General features: G+C 62.3%; 2 protein-coding genes across 2 annotated transcripts in view; one reads left to right on the top strand and one right to left on the bottom strand.

Moving 5' to 3' along the window:
• Positions 1-1,228: 1,228 nt before the first annotated feature.
• Positions 1,229-5,460, top strand: SNX33 (sorting nexin 33; the record flags this gene model as incomplete). Its single annotated transcript, XM_080395459.1, has 2 exons — positions 1,229-2,666; positions 4,542-5,460. 2 exons carry the CDS (start codon positions 1,229-1,231, stop codon positions 4,793-4,795), a joined length of 1,692 nt encoding a protein of 563 aa, XP_080251585.1. The 3' UTR covers positions 4,796-5,460.
• Positions 5,461-14,819: 9,359 nt separating this feature from the next.
• CSPG4 (chondroitin sulfate proteoglycan 4) overlaps positions 14,820-17,745 on the bottom strand; it is a 28,881-nt gene continuing 25,955 nt past the window's right edge. Inside the window, exon 10 of the mRNA XM_080395444.1 lies at positions 14,820-17,543. Within this exon, the coding sequence (XP_080251570.1) occupies positions 15,631-17,543 (1,913 nt within the window). The 3' untranslated portion in view covers positions 14,820-15,630. The remainder of the gene's footprint in view (positions 17,544-17,745) is intronic.

Below are 17,745 nucleotides of genomic sequence, written 5' to 3'. Positions count from 1 at the left end.
CCACCGCGAGCAGGGACAGAGGGGACCGCGGTGGGCAGGGATGTCCGCGGCCATTCCCGCTCACGGCTGCGGGAGCAGCCGGTGCCGGTGCCGGTGCTGGTGCCGTGGGCGGGACCGGTGCCCCCGGGCCGGCTGCCTGCAGAGGGCAGCGTGCGACCTGCCGCGCCGCTCCCCTCCGCTCCCGGGCGGCGAACCGGGGAGCTCGGCGCTGCCGTGCGTCACGGGAGGCTGGCGGCCAGCCCCGCCACCGGCACCGGCACCAGCACCGCCACCGCCACCGCCACCGGGCAGCAGCACCGACATCGCGCAGCGGCGGCGGGCCCCGACACCGGAACCGGGCGGCGGTACCGAGGGTGGTCCCGGGGCGCCGAGGCCGGGCGGTGGCAGCGAGCGGCGGCCTCGGGCCCTGCCGGGCCATGCGGTGAGGGCGACCCGCCGGTCCCGCCGACGGACGGGAGGCGCGGCCGGGCCGCGGCTGTGCTCGGCTCCCCGGGCCCGGTACGGCGGCGGCCGGGCCCCCCGTCCCCCCGCTCCCCTCCCCGGCCCGGCAGCGGGACCGGCCCGGTGCTGCCCAGCCAGCGGGCCCTCCCGTCCCGCCCGAGACCTGCGGATTCCTGGGCTACCCCCCCCCCCCCCCCAACCCCCCCCCAACCCCCGGGAAAATCGGCCCGGAAAGGAATTGCAAAATTCCGGGATCACCGGGAGGTTGGGCTGGGTTTGGGGCCGGTTCCCGGCGCTTCCCCGGGGCCCGGCAGCCGCTGGCGGGAGGGAAGGGGGGGGTTTATCCACAGGAGCCCCGGAAAAAGTCGCTTTGGATTTCTTTCCTCGCCGGCAGCCAGATCTTTTCCTCCCAGAACGTGGAACGGCGGGATCGGCGTCGCAGCGAGCTCGGACCTGCGCGGCCATGGCAGAGCCCGGCTCCTGGCCCGGCCGGGGGCTGCATCCCGCCGCGGCCAAGGACACGCCGCTCGCTTGACCGGGGAATGTTGTTTTTAACCGGGGCGCTGGCATCGGAGGGGGCGCTTGGACATACGGACCTTGGCGTCGCCTCGTAGGGGATTTCTTTTCCACCTTTTTTTTTTTTTTTTTATTAGTTCATTTCCCTGAGAAACCAGCCAAGCCTTTTCCCACTGGTGGTGGCCTGGAGCTTGTGGCGTTGCCGGGGGGGGGGCGGTTTTTGGCTGCGGGGGTTGCGTGACGCTGTGTCCCCCCCACCCTGGGACCAGCCATGGCGTTGAAAGCCAGAGCGCTTTACAACTTCCAGAGCGAAAACAAAGAGGAGATCAGCATCCAGGAGAACGAGGAGCTCGTCATCTTCAGCGAGAACTCCCTGGACGGGTGGTTACAGGGCCAAAACAGCCGCGGGGAGACCGGCCTCTTCCCTGCCTCCTACGTCGAGATCCTCCGCTCCCGGTCAGGCTCCAACTACACGGATTACTCCAGCAGCCCGGCCGGCTCGCCCGGGCACGACTCCTTCTACACAGCTCCCCCCAACCCCGGCATCCCCTACCAGGGCAGTTTTGAGGATGACGATGATGATGATTGGGATGACTGGGACGATGCTTGCACGGTGGTGGAGGAGCCCCGGAGCGCACCGGGCACCAACGGGCACCCCTCGCCCAGCCTGCAGTACCTGGCAGCGTACGGCCACCACCAGCACGCCGGTTACCATCCCAAGCCGGCGCTGGAAAGGCAGGACAGCATGAGCTCCTCCAAGAGGGGCAGCGTGGTGGGGAGGAACCTCAACCGCTTCTCGTGCTTTGTGCGCTCGGGGGTGGAAGCCTTCATCCTGGGTGATGTGCCCCTGATGTCCAAGATCGCTGAGGTGTACTGCATTGAGATGGGCTCCAAAGGTCCCCAGTGGAGGGCGAACCCACACCCCTTCATCTGCTCCGTGGAGGACCCGACCAAGCAAACCAAGTTCAAGGGCATCAAGAGCTACATCTCCTACAAGCTGACCCCCAGCAACATCAACTCGCCCGTCTACCGGCGGTACAAGCACTTTGACTGGCTCTACAACCGCCTCCTGCACAAGTTCACAGTCATATCGGTGCCCCACCTGCCCGAGAAGCAGGCCACCGGGCGCTTCGAGGAGGACTTCATCGAGAAGCGCAAGCGGCGCCTGATCCTCTGGATGGACCATATGACCAGCCACCCCGTCCTCTCCCAGTATGAGGGCTTCCAGCACTTCCTCTGCTGCCGTGATGAGAAGCAGTGGAAGCTGGGCAAACGCCGGGCGGAGAAGGACGAGATGGTGGGCGCCAGCTTCCTCCTCACCATCCAGATCCCCACGGAGCACCAGGACCTGCAGGATGTGGAGGACCGCGTGGACGCCTTCAAGGCCTTCAGCAAGAAGATGGACGACAGCGTCCTGCAGCTGACCAACGTGGCCTCGGAGCTGGTGCGCAAGCACGTGGGGGGCTTCCGGAAGGAATTCCAGAAGCTGGGCAATGCCTTCCAAGCCATCAGCCACTCCTTCCACATGGACCCCCCCTACAGCTCGGATGCCCTCAACAATGCCATCTCCCACACGGGCAAGACGTACGAGACCGTGGGAGAGATGTTCGCCGAGCAGCCCAAAAATGACCTGTTCCTCATGCTGGACACTCTCTCTTTGTACCAAGGGCTCCTCTCCAACTTTCCGGACATCATCCACCTCCAGAAAGGTAATGGTGGCTTCTTACCCTCCGGTGATGACCTCTCACGTGTGATGGCTCCACGTGAGTGGGGATGCAATGAAGAAATCCTGTGCTGTGCAGGGGTGGAAATGGGGAGGGGGCATGAGGATAGGGATGGGAATGAGGATGGGTACCATTGCCTGTGGCTCCCAGGGGGGTGGCATGATCCCCGCTGGCATGGCTCCCCCGTCGCCCCAGCCTGGAAGAGGCTGATGGGGCTGGTGGTGCTGCCCCAGGTGCTGCCATGGGCTCCGTAACTGCTGCTGACAGTGCCCGAAGCGCTGGCGGGGGGGGTCAGCACAGTTGTCACTCGCCCCAAGCCATGAGCCCAAGCCAGCACCTCAGCTCTCGGCTCCAAGGTGACCTGCCCAGCACCTTGTGAGCGAGGGGCTGTGTTGCATCCCCACTCACCACCACTTCTCCCTCCTCATCCTCCCTACCCAGCCAAGGCAGGGGTTGGGTGGCCAGCAGGGATGCTCCAGCTTGCTCCCCCAGGGCTGGGATGCGGCTGGACATGGCCTGGGGTCGGTCAGAGGGGCGGGGGGGGGGGGGGGACGACGACGATGATGACTGTGCAGGTCAAGGTGGGAGGTGGACGTGTCCTTTCTTCCCACCAGCCCCACCGCACTCCCGTGGCTGGGGGACACACACTGAACCTCCTGGGGACAACCAGGGTCAAACTCTTCAAGGTTTAGCACCCCCAGGGCATCGGGGCTCCCTGCATCCCCTTCATCCCCACGTGCTCACTGGTCCCCTGGGTATTTGGGGGGGTAACGAGGGAGGAGGAGGGGTGAGAAGCGTCTGCTGTGCCCTTTTGGTGGCGGGGCTGTGGCGGGCAGGGCTCGGTGTCCCTTTGCACCCTGGCAGCAGGGTGTGACGCAGCTGGGTGTGCGAGCGGGGCTGAAGTCCATGGGGAGGGGACGCCTGTGCCGGCATCCGTGGATCTGGGGGGGGGGGGCAGGCAGTTTTCCCCAGGGTGAAGCCAGGTCTGCCCATGCCCGAGCAGCCAGGGGTGCCTGTGCATTGCTCCGCATCGCTGGGGAGGCTGGGAGGGCACAGGGGGAAGGAGGGTGCAATCCTGCCCTGGCGCTTGCTCGCCTTTCCCTCCCCGCGTTGTTTACTGGCGGGTGAGAGGGGCTGGATCCCGTCCGGAAGCAAGGCCGCGTGGGCAGCGGAAGGCAGGATCTGGCCTCCAACTTTTGCTTCTTCCTCCTCCTCCTCCTCGTCTCCACTGGGAGCAGGGCTGGTGCGGCAGGAGCACCGTAACCCCGGGTCCAGTGCTCCCGGCAAGGGGCAGGGAGGAGGGAAGCAAGCCCGGCGAGCTGCAGGCCAGATCCTGTTTTCAGGCGAAAAGCCTCTGTGGTAATGAGGGGGGAGGAATGCAGGGCTGGAGCCAGGCAGGATTCTTTCGAAACCGAGCTGTAAAAAATAAAGGGAAGGAGGGGGAAGAACTGGTGTCAGAGCATCAGCTGCCTGAGGGAGAGGGAGATGCTTTCCCAGCCGAGCTCCGGCTGGTGCTGCCTGCCCTTCCCACACCCTGGTTCATCCCCTCCCGAGCTGGGGTCTCCCCACCCGTATCCATGGGGTAGCATCAAACATCGTCAGGGCAGGCTTGGCCGGGGTGCTTGGCTGTGGTAACACGGCCCCACGTTAGCGTTGCACCCCGCGCCTGGCATCGCACCCTTCCAGCAGCCCAGACCCCCAAACCTCCTGCTAAGTACGAGGCTGTGGGGCCAGGCTGGTGCCCCGGCACAGAGAGTGAGGGGACCTGCCGGGGCCGGCCAGAGATGCCTGTGCCAGGGGGAGGGGGACGGAGGGTCGCACGGATCCATCAGCCTCTCACCCTTCCCCCTGCCTCGCCAGGTGCCTTCGCCAAGGTGAAGGAGAGCCAGCGGATGAGCGACGAGGGCAGGATGGACCAGGAGGAGGCAGACGGGATCCGCAAGCGCTGCCGCGTGGTGGGCTTTGCCCTGCAAGCCGAGATGAACCACTTCCATGAGCGGCGTGTGGCCGACTTCAAGAGGATGATGCAGTCTTACTTAAAGCAGCAGATCGTCTTCTACCAGCGCGTCAGCCAGCAGCTGGAGAAGACGTTACGCATGTACGACAACCTCTAACGCCTCCGCTTGCTGCCCCCCAAAATCACGCACTTCTCTATCCGCAGCCTTGCAGACCTCCTCTGTTTGTGACGGGCTGAGAATGAATGGGAACTCATGACGCTAGTGACCAAATACCTTCGGGCTTTCTTCCCCCTTCCCGGGTGGGCAGGCTGCGCTCCCGCGGGGGAGGGCTTGCCCACGGGCTGGCCATGCCACCTCTTTCCCTGGGGACCTCCCACCCTGCTGCGGGTCTGGCAGGGGCGCAGGGGGGGTCACAAGAGAGACGGACGTGGAGGTAACAGGGCCGGTATCTCTGCCCAGTGATTTTTAGCTTTCTGAAAACCCATCCTCCTGGAGCAGAGATGGGTGCATCCCAGCCCGCTGGGAGAAGAAATCAAAGCAGTCGACACTTTGCACACTAGAAGCTTTTCTGATGGAAAAAAAAAAGAGCAGAAAAAGATCTTTATTTGGAAGAGAACGTTGGAGTTTTTGTCACAAGATATTTTCAATATTTTCCATTTTTCGCAAATGTTTCTGCAGCATTTTTACCAATCAGTTTTTAAGTAGACACACAGAAGCAAAGGGAAATCTCTTTCTTGAGCATGGCTGTTGTCTGGGAAAAGGGAGAAAAAAAACCCCCACCCCCCACAGCCTTTTCAATAAAATTGTTGGTAGAAAAACCACCCACCTCCTTCCCAGAGATGTCTGTGGAAAACGGAGCTGCTCCAGGATCCTGGGGAAGGCTCCACATCCGAGCATCCCCAGGCTTCCAGCCAGCTTCCGAAAATCCCTGTGCTGTGGGCAGCAGGGGGCTGAGTGCTGCAGGGGCTCCTGTGCTGGCTGCCCTCCTGCTCTCCAAACAACCCACCGAGGGGCAAATCCTGCCCCGCTTCACCCTGCCCAGTGGTGCAGGACCCAGGGCAGCGTGCAGCTGCCTGGGGAGACAGCGGGGCTGGCACGGGGGCCTTGTTTTTGAAGGGAAATGGCTGGGATAAATCACGGCGAGGAGAGTTAGGGCTGCCTTGGCCTGGCTCCAGGGTTAAAATTAGCCCCGGCATGCAGACCAGTGGGGTATTGTTAAAATAACAGCGGCGCTGGGAATGCGGCGGGCTGCGCTCCATCCTCCCAGAGCCCTCCCTGGCCTCAGCCCGCGGGATCAAACACAACGAAATACAGCCGGAGATGTCGCGCAGCCGCTGTCCAGGCAGGACGCATTTCCTCCTGCATCCCACAGCCAGGGCAGTCCCCTTCGCCATGGCCCCAGCCCCAGCCCAGCCTGGCCCCAGCCTGTCTTAGCTCCATCTTACTCCAGCCCCAGCCCACCCTGGCTGTATCCTTCCTTGGCACCATCCCATCCCATCCCATCCCACCCATCCCAACCCCATCCCGTCCTGTCCCATCCCATCCCATCCCATCCCATCCCGTCCCGTCCCATCCCATCCCGTCCCGTCCCGTCCCGTCCCATCCCATCCCATCCCATCCCATCCCGTCCCGTCCCGTCCCGTCCCGTCCCGTCCCGTCCCATCCCAAACCCATCCCACCCTGGCCCTGTCCTTTCTTAGCTCTGTCTTACCCCAGCACCATCCTACCTTGGCCCCATCCCACCCCAGCCACATCTCATCCCAGCACCATCCCAAACCCAGCCCAGCCCAGCCCAGCTCCCCCAGCAGCAGCAGCTATAGGAATAGGGTGGCTAACCCCCATGCTGACCCTGCAGGGGTTAACGCCTTGTCCCCAGCCCCGCTGGCCATGCAAGGGATGACCGATGACCACAGTTGCCTTGGCCCCATCTGGACGCCAGACGCTGTGTGGGACAGCGGGTCCCTTCCACCCCAGCCCTGCTGTCCCCCACTTTCCCTCGGGAGCACCATGGGCACTGGGTTTGAGCCTCCCACCGCCACCGCTGGGTGCCCTTGGCACCACAAGCAGCGTCTGGAGCCGTGCCGGCTCATCCCAGCTGCCCTGGACCCGGCGCAGCGGGGGCATGCCCTGCCTGGGGTCCCCCATGGCAGCACGGTCCCTGGGGTGTCCCAGAGACAGGTTTTGGAGGGTCTGAATGTGGAGTGGGGGACAGGGACCTGGGAGGGTGGGAGAGCAGATGGCAGTGCTGGGAGGGTGTGTGCAGCTGAGGCAAAGGAGTTAGTCCCCCTCGGAGCCACCCTGATAAACGCCTCTAGATCCGCGCCCTGAAGCCCGGCTGGTCGCACCCTCGGGGAGGGCTGAGCGCTGCAAAGAGCCACCTCTGCTCACAGGGTGTGTGACCAGAGCAGGGACGTGTCCCAGTGCCCCGGGAGCTCTTCCTCCACACCAGTGTCCTGGCATGGGGACAGGGACAGGGCAGGGGGTGCCTTCAGGCTGCGTGCACGCCCTCAGAAGTCTGTGCCTCAGTTTCCCCAAGGGTGGACCTGTGCTCTCTGCAGTCCTTTGGCACCCACAAAGGTCTCCCTGCCCCACCAGCCACCCCTCTGCGTACCCCCACATCTGGACCATGCTCCCATGGCTGGCTCACTGTGGCGAACCCAGCGGCTGGGAGATCCTGCTTCCCATTAACATTCCTGCCTTTTTCCTCCACCACCTGGCAGCAGGCGGCGGGGGCTCTCCCTGCCCATGGGAGAGCGTTTCTGGGGTCTGCCTTGGCCGGGCGGTGGGCTCGAGCATCCTCCTGTTGCTGACAGCATCCTGCAAAGGTGCTGAGGTTTGGAGGATGGAACCAGCTCTGAGCATCCCACTGGCTGCCCGGGTGCTCCTGCCACTGGGTGGGCGCTCCGGGGTGCAGGGTGGCAGGGGGGAGGGGGGCTGGGGGTGCACGCAGTGCTCCCCGTGCACCAGTGGTTTCAGTTGCTGCCCTTATCCAGGACACAGGCTGTTCCCTGCTCCCGCTCAGGGTCATGCGAAGAAAAAAACCCCGGGGCGCGCAGGGCCGAGAGGAAATGCCGGGAACATGGGGCAGGTCCGCTTCCTCCTCCCACTTCCCAAGGCTGCTCCTGCGTGGGAAAGCCAAGGCCAAGGCACCGGCACGAGCCCCGCCGGCATGACAGCCGGATGGGGAGGTGGCGGTGGCACTGGTGGCCGGTGCATCCTCCCCCGGGAGCACCACAGCTGGCACGGGGGATGCTGTCACTACCTCTGCTCCGGTGGGTGGCTTCCAAGAGCCCTTGTCTTGCCTTTGGGCCTCTCCCCGCCGTGGAAAGAAAATCTGGCACCTCTGGTTTGACCTCTGGGAGACCAGGGTTTACATGCAGGCGGTAGGGACAACCTATATCCCACCCACGTCATGCACCAGCAAGGCTCGGCTCGGTGGGATGTGCCACCTCCACAGCCACACCAACCCTCTGCTGCTACATGAAGCCGCCCCCAGCAGTGTGCCCCCCAAGCCTGGCCCAGGGCTGGGTGCTCTGGGGTGGGAGGACCCCCTCCCGGGGTCCCCTGCGGACCAGCGAGCGGCTGGAGGGTGGGGATGTGCTGGGTGCCTCTTGCCCCCGCATCTGGGACAAGCGGAGCTGCTGGTCGGAGGCTCAGCCTCACAGACACCCCCACCATCTCCAAGTGCTCAGGAATTCGGGATCCCCAAAGCGGAGCGTGGGGCGCAGCTCCCAGCAGGGCAGCCGGGCAGGATCAGGCCTGTGGGGCGGCTGCGCTGCCGGTGCGCTTGGCAAGCACAGCACAGCTGCCGACGGGGAGCAGGGAGCGGAGTCACGTCAGGGCTGGCAGCAGCTCTGGGGCTGCGTGTGCAGGGGATGGAACCGAGTGGGATTCTGCTGCTGGAACAGCTGCAAGGTCCCATCCGGACCCATCCCCACCGTGCTGCGAGGTGGATGAACCTGTGCCCGCACTGAGGAGCAACACCAGGCAGATGCACACAGGAGGGCACTGGTATGGGGAGGCAACGGACCAGGGGCAGGAGGAGACAGCTCAGACTGCCAGATCAAATCTTTTAATTGCTGCACTTCTCAGTTATTTCCGAAGCATGACCCTGACTCGGCTCCTCCAGGCAAGGCAACGAGCACCAGCTGGTTCCCTTGGCTGCAGCTATAAATGCTCCATCCCGCTCCCAGCCTAGGGCAATTGTTGGAGACTGGTAGCGCCTGTGCTAGAGGAATGAGCTGGGAAACCATCTTTAATTGCAGCTGGGGTTTGCCAGCCCTCCTCATTCCCCTGCTGCTGAGTGCCTCAGCCCTGGTACTCTGCGAAGTGCTGGTTCCCCATGTCAGAGCTGGGGCGATGCCTGGGGCAGGATCTGTCCCAGCTTTCCGTGCCAGAACAGATAACCTCTCTCCAGCTCCTGGGAAGGTGCTGAGCCTGGGGAGGTAGGTCCTGTGCTTCTGGGGAGCTGTGTCGCTGGGTGTGTTGTTTTTGCAGGAGGGGTGGAGACCCCAAGCTCTCCCTCCGTCACTGTCTGCTGTGGAGCTGCTGGGTGTGGAAGCAGAGGTTTGGCTCCATCTGTCTTAAATTTAAACGGGCAGCCGGGCTGGAGAGCTCTGGCAGGCAGCAGCTGCATGGGGGATGCTCTGTGGTGTCCAGGTCCTCACCTTTCTGTCTTTGCCTTTGCTTGCCAGGGCCTCGGGAGCTCCTCTAGCCTGGCAGGAGAAATTTACGTGCTTTATCTCAGGTGGGCAAGGTGCTGGTGGGGATGGCTGACTCCTGGGGACAGGCCTGTCCCCACACTGCTCCTTGCGAGGTGCTCCCAGGGTGATGTGCGGCCAGCCTGCGTGTCCCCCAGGCTCCATCCTGCTCTGCTGGCTGCCAGCCCAGCCTGTTTGGCAGGCTGTGGGCATGGCCTGCCGGGATCAGGCAGGCACGTAGCAGGGACAGGGAGGGCTCCTGCCGTGCCTGGGCACTGAGCTCAGCTCAGAGCCAGAGCTGAGAGTGGAGGTGCTGAGCCTCGTCATGCTACACAGCAGCCAGCCTGAGGTCTGGCTCTGACGTCCCACATGGGGCAGCTCCTAGGAGGACCTGGCCACCCCTGGGTGGGTCCTTCATCTGCCTTGGGAGGAATAGAGGTGCTCCTGCTCCTTAGGTAGGGTCTCCTGGAGACTTCCCAGCACGCTTGCCAGCAGGGTGTGTGACCCAGACCCCCTGAGAGGACCCCAGCATGCTCCTCCTGACTCCCAGCAAAATCCAGAGCATCTCCTGGGGCTGTTAAGAGCTGCTCGGGAAGTTTTGGGATGGGAACAGGGAGGCAGGAGCCCTAGGACCATGCTTTGCCCCCACAAAAGAGGGGGGCTGCCTGTGCAAGTCAGGGGGTTCATGCACTTGCTGTGACTCCATCCCCAGGAGCAACGTGGGCACCATTGCAGGGTCCCGCAGCCTGCTGCAGTGGAGGGTCTTGGAGGCTGGGGACATGACGCTTACATAGGTCCTGATCTCATGTGCAGGGCTTGGACGTGCTGGCCTGTAGCCTGGCTGGGAATAAAGTCCCTCCGTTGTTGAACTCATGCATTTGCATGGCTGAAGCTTGTGGGGGAGGGTTCCAAAGCCAAATGATCCTGCCTGCCCTGGGTGGGTGCTGAAAGAAACCTGTTTGGCCTATTGTTTGTTTGCATTTGAACAGGTGCCTGGAAACTGGCTCAGTCACCAGAGCTGTGACAGATTCCCCTCCTACCTGTGAGCTCTGGTGTCTCGGCTCCTGCAGAGTGCTGGCCCTCCCTGAGCTGGTACCACCATGCCGGTATCCTCAGGAACCCAGGAGAGGGGTCAGAGCAGCCCGCTGCAGGTGCGATGCCTGGGAGATGGCTGTGGGGTGACGGTCCCCTTCTCCCTTCCCAAGGCAGTGGTGTGGCCCAGGGAAGCTTTGCATGGCTGCAGTGCTTGAAGCCACGGCTGGCACAGGGCAGGGCCAGGCTGCTGGGCAACTCGGAGGAGATTTCCTGGCTGCTCTAAAGGCACTGTGGATCTGCCGAGGAAACGGCAGGGGAAGGTTACTCTTATTCCTTCTCCCTACTGCTTCCAGGCTGGGCTCTGCAGCAGGGCATCGCTTCAGTGTGCCCCGTCCCTGCAGCCCTGCCGTGCCTGCCTGGGGACCAGCGGGCTGCCTTCTCCCTGCGCCGTGCAACAGTACTGCTTCTCCTCTCCTGGCTGATCTGAGCTCAAACTGGGACATTAACCCCAGCGCTGGGCTCAAATCCTGGCAGGGACCTACCGATGGATCCAGCCCAGGCTGCATCCTGCCCTGGGATCTAGCTGTGGGGGCTTCCCGGCAGAGCAGGAGGCATTCCCTGCTTCTGGGGCTCATAGAAAGCAAAGGTGACTTCTGAAATAAGAACAGAAGTGAAGTTCATGGGGGGGGGGGGTTTACCACTTGTGAGCCCCTGCGTGACTGCCTGTGTAACCTGGTGGTCAGGCACTGAGATGCTTTCACCCAGGTGGTCACTGTGGGGTGTCTGGAGGTGGCACAGAGGACAAGGGACACCTGGCATTGAGTCTTCATGTCTTCTGGGTGGCTCTACCTGGTGATATCCTTGCTTTTGATATGCCTCTTCCTACTGCTTAGGAGGTGGTGGCAGGTATGGGCTATCATCTCCATCCTGTCACACCTCTGTGAGTCACTGCAACTTGCTCACTGTCTCTGTGTCTGGGCGTCTGCTGGCTCCTGCCCTGCTTTAAGCCACCCCATGTTTTCCCTTAGTGACTTGAGGCTTTGCTTTAGCTGGGCGGTGGGCTGGCACTCCTTTTTTTTTTTTTTTTTTTTTCCCCCTCTATCCTGCCTCTTATCCCCTGACTCAGGTGTCCTCAGAAGCTGTGTGTAGATGTGTGAGGGTCCTGATGACCTGCTGATGCACATGTCCTCAGCATCTTCTTACAGCCCCTCTTCTCCCTTCCTGGTGCTCCCTGAGGGCCTCATTCCACCCAACCCTGAACTTCTGTGCACAGTAATGCCTCCCTGGCACCAGGAGCAGGGACATCTCCCTCCTGGGCAGCACCCACCCATAATGCCCTCTCCCATGGCAGGACTGGGGGACACGTGCACCCCACTGTGGGTGGGTGCAACTTGCCTGCAGCTTGGGTTGAGCCGGGGGCTCAGCTGGTGGTGCCACGGGAGAAATGGCTCTGGCCATGTCCTGGGGCAGGTACTCCCTGGGGACAGCAGTCTTGCTCTGGGTGGCTTTTCTTGCTTTAAAAACATGGGTAGAAGACAGAGGAGGGGCCTGGGTGTGAGACACCGGGGGTGTGCCCAGCTTGGGGGAGACATCAGCAGCTGCAGGGGCAGGAGGAGATGGGGAGATGCTCCCTGGGAATAAAGCATGTGAGGTCATGGGCAGAGCTGGCTTTTGTTCTGCACATCTGGCCCAGCCTGGGAGGGGAGCAGCACATCTGGCAGAGCAGCTGTAAGCATCTCTCTCAGCTGCAGTCAATGGCTCAACGTCCAAGTGGAGACCAGTGATGAGTGGCATTCCTCAGGGGTCTGCGCTGGGACCAGTGCTGTTTTACATCTTTGTCAGCAACATGGACACTGGGGTCGAGTGCACCCCGGTGGCACCAGGCTGTGCGGTGCAGCTGACCCTGGAGGGCAGGGGTGCCACCAGGAGGGACCTTGACAGGCTGGGCAGGTGGGGCTGTGTGACCTCATGAAGTTCAGCAAGGCCAAGTGCAAGGTCCTGCGTGTGGGTCAGGGCGATCCCAGCACGGGGCGGGCTGGGCAGGGAGTGGGTTGGGAGCAGCCCTGGGGAGAAGGACGTGGGGGTGCTGGTGGGGGGGAAGCTCAGCAGGGCCCAGCAAGGTGCGCTCGCCCCCGGCCAGCTGGGTCCTGGGCCGCATCCCAAGCGGCGTGGCTGGTGGGTCGGGGTCATTCCCCCCCCCCGTGCTCTGGTGAGACCCCCCCTGCAGCACCACATTCGGCGCCGGGGCCCCCAGCGCAGGAGGGATGCGGACCCGCTGGAGTGACCTGGAGGAGGGTGTGAAGGTGATCGGGGGGCTGGAGCCCCTCTCCTGTGGGGACAGGGCGAGAGGGTTGGGGCTGTTCAGCCTGGGGAAGAGACGGCTCCAGGAGACCTTCCAGCACCTCCCAGCACCCAAGGGGGCGACAGGAAAGCCGGGGAGGGGCGTTTTACAAGGGTAGCGATAGGACAAGGGGCAAACTGAAAGAGGATGGATTTCGATTAGATATTAGGAGTAAATCCTTCCCCGTGAGGGCGGCGAGGCGCTGGCACAGGCTGCCCGGAGAGGCTGTGGGTGCCCCATCCCTGGCAGTGCCCAAGGCCAGGCTGGATGGGGCTGGGGGCAGCCTGGGCTGGGGGGGGTGTCCCTGCCCCTGGCACGGGTGGGACTTGGGTGGTCTTTAAGGTCCCTTCCAACCCAAACATTTCCGTGATCTTCCCTAAACCTCAGCAAGCTTTATAACCAGCTTAGCAGGGAAGGGTGCAGCCCAGCCCCTGTCACCCTCAAAACCTCCCAGACCAGTGTGGTTCTGGCCCAAACTGGGGTGAGGTGGACGGGCTGCACTTCCACATGAGCAGGCAGCTTTGCTGCTGTGCCCTGGCTGGGCACGGTGCCTGCAGGGCTCCGGGGAAGGCAGAGATGCTGCGGTGAATCCCTGTGTGGGGAAGCCAAAGGACCCGGCCAGGAAACTTTTGAGCTTGTTTGGGCTTTGGTTTGCCTGTTCCACAGCTGGGCAGGAGCCCACCCAGACCCTCAGCCCTTCCCCAGGTGGGTGGTGGTGGGCAGCACTGAGGATGGGCCAGATCCTGCCCCAGCCATCCTGCTGTGAGTCCCAAAGAGCCCACGGAGGACCAACACCTTTGTTCAGGATTTAAACCCTGCCAGCAGAGCTTGGCCCTGGAGAACTGCGGTCCTCGCTGGCTTTTCCAGGTTACTGACTGTCCTCCCCTGACCTCAGGAAATGGATGTTTCCCAGCAGCAGGAATAAAACTCCAAGCCTTAAAACTAACCTGCTTTGCTTTCAATGCTCCTTACAAAATAGGCCACGTTCCTTCTCTTTAATCCCTGGGTGCGAGGCAAAAACCATTCGGAAGGAAAACACGGTGGATGCTTCCAAGGGGGCCCGTGGTGGATGCCACCGGCTTCCCTGCAAACCTCCGTCTCTCATGGGGGTATGTGATTAGCAAAGATAATAAACGTGGCGGCGCAGGCACAGAGCTGTGATCTGAGGGAGGGAGGTGACGACATTCCCTCCGCTCTGTGCGGAGCGGTTGTTCCCGACCTTTTGGGAGCAGCGCTTCCATGGCAAGCGCTGAGTTGTGGCGTGGGCAGCCCGGTCCTGCTGTCCCCATTTTACAGAGGGGAGAGGATGTCACTTGCCTCTGAGCAGAAGGAAAGAGAATTCTTTTTTTCTTTTTTTCTTTTTTTTTTTTTTTTTTTTTTTTTCCCCTCCTCTGGATGGGGCAGGAGGAAGGTTTTGGAGGCAGGGAGGTTGCAGCAGTGCGTGGGCTTGGCACCCATTGGCACCAGCTGCCTTGGGGTGAGAGGGCTCGGAGGTGCCATGCCTGCCTCTGCTGTGCCCTGTCTTGCCTGTACTGGGGGGTACGGGGCTGCCTGCCCACACCCTGGTGGCTGTGGGTGCTGGTGAGATGCGCTAGCACCCGCCAGCTGGAGCGGGGCGGGTGTGATTTACCACTCGGCAAACGTCTGGCACTGTCAATGCAGCCAGGAAAACTGCTGGCATGGTGCAGGCAACCATCCCGGTTCTGCCGCAGCCTTGGAGTGGGACAGCACGGGGTGCTGGTGTGGGGAGGGATCACAGGATGGATTTTACCCTGGGTGAGAGGGGTGCAAATGTAAAGCATCCCCCGTGGTCCCTGGGGGCTTACTTCAGCTTCCCATCGGTGTTGCAAGAGCGGGATGTGCCCTGTGATGAGCTTCCCAGCTGTAGCAGTGCAGGGTATTATTGTTGGGTCCCATCCTGAGCTCAGTGCTCAGTTTTTCCTCTGCTCTTCCTCAGACAGTTTCTATTAAAGTTTTTAGGACTCCAGGCTGGGGAAAATTTGAGCAAGAGCCTGGAGTTTGGTCCGTTACCTCCAAATGTCACTCTGCAGCTTGCTGGGCTTTAAACAGGCCTGGCAAGGGGGACGGCTTACGAAAACAGTGATGCACCTCGGAAAAGGCACTTTATTCTGTTTACGTCTGCTGTACTGGAGTATACAGTGGAAAAACGCGCTGGCTCGGGTTCTCCACTCTCCTCTCTGGTTTCACGCCGCCCAGGTGAGCTCCTGCCCCCCTCCCCGCCCAGGGCATCCTACCTGTTGTGCAACCCCCTCCCCGGGGCTCAGTGCAATCTGCTTTATGAAGCACACGGCAAGCACGCAGAGAAAGAGCAAGACGGGTTTTTTTCCAAGTGGGTGGGGATTTTTAAATTCCCCTGGCATTGGCCACAGAGTTTTTTCCGAGCCTCTGCTCCAGTGTCTCAGCCCGCCTAGCCCTGGGGGATTTGGGCAGCTTCATCCCCAGCCTGACTCAGCGCAAGCTGCTCCTCATCCTCCCTCTGGCGCCAAGAGCTGCGGCAAACACCTCCGTGGCGATCGGTGCTGCCCATGGAGGAGCCACCACTGGACCCTCCTGGGTGGGTCGGTGGGGACCGGTGCTGTCAGGTCCCCTCCAGCACTGCGGCCACCGTCGGGTGGCTCAAATGAGCACCCAAAGTCAGCGTTCCCCAGGGATGCTCGGGCACTTTGCCTGCTCCCACTTGCTTATGCAGTGCCCCCCTCCCCTGCCCAAAGCTACCTGGAAATTTGGGGCTCCCGGGTGGGCCGGATGGGCAGCCCCCATATCCCCAGGGCCCTCCTACATCTGCAGGATGCCAGCTCCCAGGGAGGAGGAGGACAGCTGGGAGGAGGCGGCCGACAGTGCTCTGGGAGGGTGTGGACCCCCAGGTGGTCTCATTGCCCCCGTGCCTGAGCCCTTCACACCCAGTACTGGTTGTTTTTCAAGGGAGGGTTGGAAGTCCGGCAGTACTGGAGGAGCTCAGGGTCTGGCGGTGCTCCAGGACCTGTGCCCTGGGGTGGCGGACCCGTGCCCTTGCCCTCCGGGGCATTGACAGTTGTTAGGGGGATGCCTTGGTTGGGGTCCATCCTCCGGAAGGTCTCCTGGTCTGGCACAGCCCCGTTCTTGGCCTTGGAGGAGGGGGTGCCCTGGACATGGTGCTTCCCCGTCTTGTTGCGCTTGTGCAGGTAGAAGAGCAGGGGCAGGATGAGGGCCAGCAGGAGGAAGATGAGGCAGATGGGGATGATGATGCTGAACATGTTGGCCTCAATGAAGCTGAGGAAGGTGCCCCCCTCCACAGGGCTGGGGCTGGTGGTAGCACCGGGGCCCTGCCAGGCGGTGGGTGGCATGCCCAGCTCGCTGGCATTGGGGCTGCTCCGTGCCGTGCCCTGGGGCTGGGGCACTGGGGACGAGGGTGCCGGGGGGGCTGTGAGCAGGGTGACACCGTAGGCTTTCGAGGCGTTGTAGGGCTCAGTGCTGTACTCCAGGGACGCTAGCGCTGGTGGCACGCCGGCGGCTGCCAGCTCAAAGGCAAAGCTGTCACTCTGCAGGGGCTGGTCAGTCTCCCCAGCACCCAGCACCTCCAGCCCGACCAGCCCTTGCTCCAGCTCACTCTGGGTGAAGGTCTCGATCGGGGTGGTGAGTTGTCCTGGGTCCCTGGAGACCCTCACGAGGCGGCTGGCACGGGGTGCCCTGCGGATCTTGAAGACTGGGATGCTCTTGGTGTGGTTGGCCAACTCGCTGGCATCAAGGATGCTGGTGTCCAGGAGGGCTGTGGTACCCCTAGGCCACAGGCTGCCCGGCTGAGCCTTCACCAAGGCGTGGACCATCACATTCACCACCCCGGTCCTGTTTGCTGCCCGCGACATGGCGAGGAACTGGAAGTCATCCTCAGGAGAGGTGAGGTCAGTGAAGGTGAACGTCACCTCTCCACGGTCCAGCTGCTTCTGTGAGAAGCCCCGTGATGGCTTCTGGTTGACCTGCACTTGGCCAAACCTTGGGTCCTTGGTGATCCTGTACAGGGCATTGCTGGCCCCCCGCTGTGCAGCTCCCAGGAGGTGACGGTGGGACATGGCAGCCCTGTTCAGGTCTTGGGGCACCTCCAGCAGCACTGGGCTGGCAGTGGTGCTCTCTGCCGGCAGCACCTCGATCTCCAGTGAGGTCAGGGTGGGTGGATGGTGGCCATCGGAGAGGCTCAAGGCTAAAGACCCTGAGGTATGGCTCCTGGTGGCAACAAACACCACATGGCCTGCTTGGACATCTGCTTGGGTGAAGTGGTTGATGGGCTCCTGTGGGTTGTGTGTGTTAGCCAGGTGGCCAGCAAGAGGTCTCTGGAGGACGCTGTACACCATCTTCTCCGGGGACCCTGATGGGTCTGCCACATCCAGGTAGTCCCGGGATAAGGTCACCACGGAGCCTGGTGAGACCCGCAGCACTTCTTGCTGCTTCAGCACCTGCGGTGGCTTGCTGCTGCTGCCGGTCACCGTTATATTGAAAGCTTCGGAGATGACCACCCCTTCTTGTGGAGGACGGATGGACTGCTGCGCCCGGGGCTGGAGCCAAGCCTTAAATCTGAAATGGTCTTCAGAGATGCTGTCTCCACCATGGGCATATGCCAGGCGCCCTGCAGCCAGGTCTGACTGCAGGAAGAATGGCCGGGATCGCTCCAGGGGCACACCAGCCACCAAGAGCTGCCCATGAGCTGGCAGCCCCGTCACCAGGAAGACAACATCATACGCAGCCCGCTCGGGGACCAGGATTTGGCTCAGGAGGTTGGAGGCATCCAATATCGAGGTGCCGATCTCAGCCCGTTGAGCCCGTGAGAGCTGGAGGCCTGGGGAGAAAAGGGAAAACCCGAAGGTTTGTCACCCCTGGCAGGAGGCAGGATCTGCTGGAGAGCAGAGCAGACCCGGACAACAGCAAGTTAAAGCAGAAAAAGGAGGGTTTCAAAGATATGGAGAGGGATGAGAATCAGCTGGGACTTATTAGCCCGGAAGATGATGGGGGAAGGAATTGTGCAGAGAGCCCGTAAAAGG

This window comes from Falco punctatus, assembly GCF_963210335.1.
Source record: "Falco punctatus genome assembly, chromosome: 7".
Classification (NCBI taxonomy): domain Eukaryota; kingdom Metazoa; phylum Chordata; class Aves; order Falconiformes; family Falconidae; genus Falco; species Falco punctatus.
Note: the sequence above shows the minus strand (reverse complement) of the source record. Positions and strands in the feature narration are given on the sequence as shown.